The 6,683-nt window shown below is 47.7% G+C and overlaps 1 protein-coding gene and 1 pseudogene across 2 annotated transcripts in view; one reads left to right on the top strand and one right to left on the bottom strand.

The window, feature by feature from the left end:
- Themis2 (thymocyte selection associated family member 2) overlaps nucleotides 1-1,106 on the bottom strand; it is a 16,461-nt gene extending 15,355 nt beyond the window's left edge. For both annotated transcript variants that reach the window (XM_023703099.1, XM_023703101.1), the window contains exon 1: nucleotides 1,007-1,106. In XM_023703099.1, coding sequence (XP_023558867.1) covers nucleotides 1,007-1,100 — 94 coding nt within the window. In that variant the 5' untranslated portion in view covers nucleotides 1,101-1,106. The remainder of the gene's footprint in view (nucleotides 1-1,006) is intronic.
- LOC101570895 overlaps nucleotides 1,099-6,683 on the top strand; it is a 9,323-nt pseudogene continuing 3,738 nt past the window's right edge.

The raw sequence follows: 6,683 nt of genomic DNA, 5'->3' as shown, positions 1-6,683 counted from the left end.
AGAGAGAGAGAGAGAGAGAGAGAGAGAGAGAGAGAGAGAGAGAGTCGGAGCCCAGACCCTTGAAATTCCCAAGGGGACCTGGAGAGACACACTGAGGTGGAGACCCCTGTGTGGCCCTCCAAGTGTCTTGGCCTTGGTCTGGACCCATCTGGGGCCCTGAAAACACTTTGCTGGAAGCCGCTGTGGTACAGCAAGTTTCCTCTCTTGGGTGGCAGGATTCACACAGGGCGTGAGAAGTTCGCTGGCCGGAACCCCACCCCCACCCCCCCCCCCCCACCGCCCCCCCCCCCCCCCCCCCGCGCGCAGCTCCTGCTCCCACTCTCCTAGGGCCCCCTCTCCCTCCCCTGCCGCTTCCTCCCTGCTCGCAGTGCCCGAGGTGTGACCATCTCTGCTTTGACAGATGAGATGTGGGCAGGAAGCAAGTGTGCTGGGGTTGTAAGGAGCAGAGAGCAGGGAAGAGTTCGCGGAGGAACAGCGGCTAAAGCTGAGCAGTGAAGTACTGGCCGCATCAAGCAACTGGCCCAGGGCCAGGGAGCTAGCTCAGCAGACTAAGCGCCTGCTTAGGCAAGCGCAGGGACCAGGGTTCGATCCCCCACAACACATGCCAAACTAGCCCCCACCAAGACCAGGTGTGGTGGCACACTCCCAGCCCTGGGAGGGCTAAAAACAGGAGGCTCACTATATGTCCGAGCTGCATAGTGAGACCTTGTATCAAATACATGAATTTAAAAGAAAGAACTGGCCTAGCAAAGGGCCAGGGAGGGAGGGAGGGAGACACCAAGGCAGGTACGGTAGGGAGAAGGAGTGGGAAGGGGATGCGGAGAGGAGAGACAGAAAAAAAGAAAAGAAAGAAAGAAAAGAAACAAAAAAGAGAGGAGGGGGACCCCAGTGCACGGATTCAGAAGTTGAGGTCTGCTGGGGCTGGCTACGCCCGGACGCCCAAAGCTGGGAAGTGGACGGCTCCAGGTCACATTCCGGGATCGCACGAGAGTCAGGCGCCACTCACCCTCCGTGTAGACTCCGGAGTAGACCCGCAGGACGCGCGGCAGGGAGGCAGGGTCCAGGTGGCGCGCGAAGTCCTGCAGCGACACCGGCTCCATGGTCCACACCGGCTCCATGGTCCCAGCGGATGGCTCGCTCTGCAGCTGGCGGAGCAGCCGGGACCCCGAAGCCCCACCCAGCCCAGCTCCACCCACACCCCGGGCCACGCCCACCCAAGCCTCCGGGCGGGGGGTCGGTGGGAGTCCCGCCCTACCCCGGACCCAGCCCTCTCAGGTAAGGCGCTTCCCATCGGTTTCATCAAGGCTGAGTGGGGTTACAAGTCCTACCTCTCCCACTGTCGCACAGAACGTCTAGATCAACTCTTGGCACCCTGAAGATGCTGAAAGAATAAAAGCTGTCCAAGGTCCGCTGCCTGGACACCTCTAGTAAGAGGAACTCACTACCTCTCTGGGGCACTCACACTCTCTGGATAATTCTTTTTTTTTTTTTAATTCATTCACGTTTTATTCTTCTTTTGGCAAACATCAAAGAATATGAGCAAAGCTACACTGCTCACTATAGTTACATTCATTTTTGCTTTACACAAGTTGTAAATATTTAAGTGAATAAAATTCTTGTTTAAGGATATTTCCAGAACTCTGACATATACTTTTACAAATTAGGACAAAAGAATGTGTATGTAATATCCATTAAACAAACGAAACATACAGCAAAAGAAATTAGTACATTTTCATCTGCAATTAAAAAAAGACTTTATAGTTATAGATAAAATGATATTCACCTAAAGTTTTATGAAAAAATAGATGAGTGTAAAAATCCTCTTCACAACTGTACTGACCATGACCATTTCAAAATAATTTTAATTAAAAAAAGAAAATTCTAATTGTTCTTTGTTTAAAAAATTAGACTACTTTGGTAAAGATAGAATTTACAACCACATTTTATATTTTATTACTTCTTAATGTTGACACTTTCATTTTAAATCAATAGAGTACTTCAAAATAAACACAAAGCATTTTATATTTTACAATTCCATTCCTTTATTAACTTCAGACTTAAAAAAAATTCAGGTCAAAGGCTACAAAACAGCGAGATTTCAGAGTATCTTGTTTGGCAGGCAGAGTGTTTTTTTGTTTTGTTTTGGTTTGGTTTTTTTCGGTACTGGGGATTGACCCTGTGCTTGCCAGGCAGGCACTTATTCTCCTGAGCTATCTCCCCAGCAGGCAGAGTGGTTTTTAATCTGTTGATTAGGATGCCCTTGGGAAGTACTGACTTGTCCTAGTTTACCATAGTCCCCACCAGCTTCTCACATTGTTGCCTATTGCACATGTGAGACTAGCTCCACTTATAATTTGTTTGTTTGTTTATTTATTTATTTATTTTTTGAGACAGGGTCTTGCTCTGTAGTATAGGCTGGCCTTGAACCTACTATGAAGCCCAGGCTGGCCTCAAACTCATGGCAATCCTCCTGCTTCAGCCTCCTGAGGGCTAGGATTATAGGCGTGGACCACCATGCCTATGCCCGGCTCCACTTATAAACTCAATATTTAGTAATAAAATTATACATAAAGCACAAGTTCAAGGAACTTGGCAAAAATACATCAAAAGTTCTCATTTTTATAATTTTTTACATAACAAATTGTCAAATACATTTGCATAGATAGGGACTCTGCTCTTAGAATACTGTTATAAGTTATCTGGAATCTGAATCAGACAAGTCATTCACACAGCAAATCATTGTATACTGATCTTACTATATAGCTCTTAGCTTTCCAACTGTACCCACATATGGAACATAAAATTTTTCAAATATTTGAAGTGAAAAATGACATTAATACTAGAGAATGAGTAAAAAGGCAGCAATCTTGTAAAGCAAATTGGAAAGAGGAAGAATGTGGAGTCAATGTGACCTTGGCTCCTTTTACACTGCCAAATTCTTAATTTATATAATTGGATAATTCTAGAGATAATTCTGATTAGAAATCCTTCTTCTAGCTAAAGAGAAACCTGTGTCTGAAGTAGACCAGCCACATGTGAACCTTCGGGATGCCCAAGACTTTTCCATTCCTTGTCTGTCAGGAGTCAGGCTATCACAGGTACCTGGTTTTGTTTTGCATTTTGAGGTGCTCGTTTTTTACAACCTTCAGAGTACACATCAGTGATAATGAAAGATGACTGAAGCCTCTAATAGACCGCATGAAATAAAAGACCTTTTCAAGAGCCCTGGGAGGGGCTGGTGAGATGGCTCAGTGGTCTAAAGCAACTACTTAGAACAAGCTTAGCTAAAGCACAGGGACCACGGTTCAATCCCCCAGCACCACATGCCAGCCAGCCCCGCCCCCTGGTGGGCTGAGCTGGCCACACACACACACACACACACACATAAATAAATAAAATAAAATAAAGAGCCCTGGGAGATCCAGAGAAACACAGGCAGCCAGGGCCTGAGGGGCTGTCAGGCAGGGGCGACACGTGGAGGGGGCATTCCTGGTGGGTGGATCGCTGAGCACCTGCCCCAAGCTGGCCCTGTCCAGCCACTGTTGCTTATCACTCCCTACACAAGGGCAAGGCAGGGAGATCGGGAGTCTCAGGCCATGGTGCGCATCCTCTGGCGGGGTGCTCCCCACTGCGCTTAAACCTCTGAGCTATCTCCCCAACCCGAACCAATTACTTTTGGAAAGGAGCTGTTCACTGCGCCAGGCCCCGTCCTCCTAGAAGTGGGCATGTCCTGCTGCTGGCTCCACCCCGTAGGCGCGCTCGCAACCCCCACCGTTGGTTTGCGGCTCTAGACAGTGGTGCAGGAAGGAAGGCAGGGGTGAAGAGGAGAGATGGAGGGGAAAAAGGAGGAGGCAAAGAGGGGAGTGGGAGATCTGAGAAGTTTGCTTCCTAATCTCCAGCACCCTTTTCTAGACTCAGCCCTTGAGTGTCCTCAAACCCTGTCCTCCAGGGGATGGATTTAAGATTTGCGCACTTGGCTGCCTCACCCAGTAAATAAATTCTTTTCCGTTATCGCAAAACTCAGCCCTCCTGGGATTGGCATGAATGGGGCAGAGTAAGTAAGAAGGAGCCCCCCACACCCCAGCCCTTGAGGAGGGCAGGGCACAGCTGCTTGCCTGGAGACTGGAGGAGGGGCAGTGCGGGAACCTGAGACCTTGATTCAGGGGAAGTAGCTTTGAGGGCAGAGGGCTTTTTTTTTTCCTTCCCTTTTTTTTCAGTGCTGGGAATCTAGGGCCTCTCAGAGGCTATGCAAATAAGTGCACACACACGGCACACACATATACATAGCTCACCAAGGCCTCTGCACCGTCACTTCCTAACGCGGACTGAATGACAGATGTTTGTCTCAGGAAGGGATCACACGGGCGGCTCCCCCCCCCCCCCAAGATGCTGCTGGTAAGCAGAAGAAAATGATCCTCGAGAAGGATCAGGTCTTGTGCTCCTAACACCACAGCTTCTGGGTAATTTCTGAGCTTTATAGCAGCTGAGGTTGTCTCCTTGCAAGGACAGGTTAAATAAAAAGCTATTGGTGGGGCTGGGGAGATGGCTCAGTAGAATAAGTGCTTGCCTGGCAAGCACAAGGGCCTGAGTTCAATCCCCAGTTCCGAAAAAAAAAAAAGCTATTGGTGGGGTTTGATCCCCAACATGCCATGCTGGCTCCTCCCTGGGGTGTGCTGAGATTGTGAATGAGAGTGGGGGTGGTAGCGCACACCTGTACTCCCAGCGCTTGGGAGGCCAGAAGCAGGAGGATCACTATGAGTCCAATCTGTGTAGTGAGATCCTCTAGACCCTTCTAAAAATGTACTAAATACATTTAAAAAAAAAAAAGTTATTGGTAGGTCGGGGAGATAGCTCAGCAGTCTAAAAGAGCCTGTCTGGCAAGCACAGAGACCAGGATTTGATCCCCAGCACCACGTGCCACGCTGTCCCCGCCTTGGACTTGCTCAGCTGGCCATCAAGACCGGGCGTGGTGGCACACACCTCTAATCCCAGCTCTAGGAAGGCTAAAACTGGAGGATCACTACGAGTCTGATCTGTGTAGTGAGACCATGTACCAAATACATAAAAGTCGGAAGTTGTTCGTGGTGCACACCTGGGAAAACCCAAGGGGCAGGAGAATCCCCAACTTAGGCCCAGCCTGCACAATTTAGTTATTTTACAAGATACTGTCTCAAAAAAACAAACAAAAAGATACTGTCTCAAAATGAAGTATTGGCTGGGTAGCTTAGAGTAGACAGTTAAGTTAGATGGAAGTCATTCTGCAGCCAGGGAGGATTGGGCCCTTGAAGTCAGCACAGAAGATGAGATACATAAAGATCGCGACTAGAGGCAAATCAGAGAGAGCCAGACCTGCAAGTCTCCCTCGAGATGAGCAGCAGCAACTGGAGGTTATGCTGGTTATACCCCTTGGACCAGTGAGCCCAGCTAGGTATGCAGCACATAGTTGGGTGATCGGAACTCCACGACCCACTTGCTTCCTTCCTTTTTCCAGAAATACCTTTGTTCTTCCCATGTACCCTGGCTACCCGTCTCATTTCCCTTTTGCATCAATATTAACTAAATGGCTGTACTTGTAACCCTAAATGTCAGCCGCAGTGAATTTACAGCATGCGTGCCACAGCCCGCTGTTATTATTGAAAACTCTTCCGTGGTTCACCATTGCTGCTGTAGGTTGTTTGTAGTTTGACCATCATTGTGATTTTGCTGTATAAATTGTCTTTGAGGCTGGCCAAATAGCTCAGCAAATTAAACCACCTGCAAGCAGGCTCAGGGGCCAGGGGTTCGATCCCTGGGCCTGCCGTGCCAGCCCCCGCCCCTGGGGCACACTGAGACGGCAATTGAGACTGGGCGTGGTGGTGCGTGCCTGTAATCCCAGCTCTTGGGAGGCTGTAAACAGACGGATCACTACAAGTCCGCCTAGTAGTGAGACCCTGAACACCTTGTAGACCCTTCCCTAAAAAAATACAAACAAAATTTAAAAAATTAATTGTCTTTGACAAAGAGCTTCAAGGAGCCATCGGACATTTGGTGGGACCTCACCTAGAAGTTGAGGAGCCATTCCTCATCTTATTTTCAATAAAACTTTCCTAACTACCTTCTTTGGTTCATGACTGCCTTCCTCAATGTTGTGAGATCAAGAACTCAGTACATCTGACATCTAACAGGTCGGGAGTTACATTTACACTGAGGCCCTGAATTCATTCTCTAGTACCTTCAAAAAACCAAAACAAAACAAAACAAAATGTCTGTTAGCTAGGCATGATGATTCACACCCATAATCCCAGCTACTCAGGAGGCTGAAACAGGAGAATCTTCAAATTCGAGGCCACTGAAGTAACTACACTGCTGGGGATGTGGCTCAGTGGTAGAGTGCCCCTAAGTTCAATCCCCATACCAAAAATACATAAATAACTTTCTCAAAAATTTAAAGAATCAAAGATAGCCAATAAATAAATAAAAATGAAATTACCACATGATCCATCCAGTAATTTTATTTCTGGTTAGATACGAAAAAGAACTGAAAATAGAATCTCAAAAAAATATTTGCACGCCCATGTTCATAGCAGGTATTTGTACACTATGTTCACAACTGCCAAAAAGAAAAGTGACCAAAGATGAATGGCTAAAGCCTGAGTAGTGTGTGCACACGATAGCACACAATTCTGCCATTAAAAGGAAGGAAA

This window comes from Octodon degus, unplaced genomic scaffold, assembly GCF_000260255.1.
Source record: "Octodon degus isolate 3935 unplaced genomic scaffold, OctDeg1.0 scaffold00163, whole genome shotgun sequence".
In the NCBI taxonomy this organism is placed as follows: domain Eukaryota; kingdom Metazoa; phylum Chordata; class Mammalia; order Rodentia; family Octodontidae; genus Octodon; species Octodon degus.
This window is presented reverse-complemented; position numbering and strand designations above follow the sequence as displayed.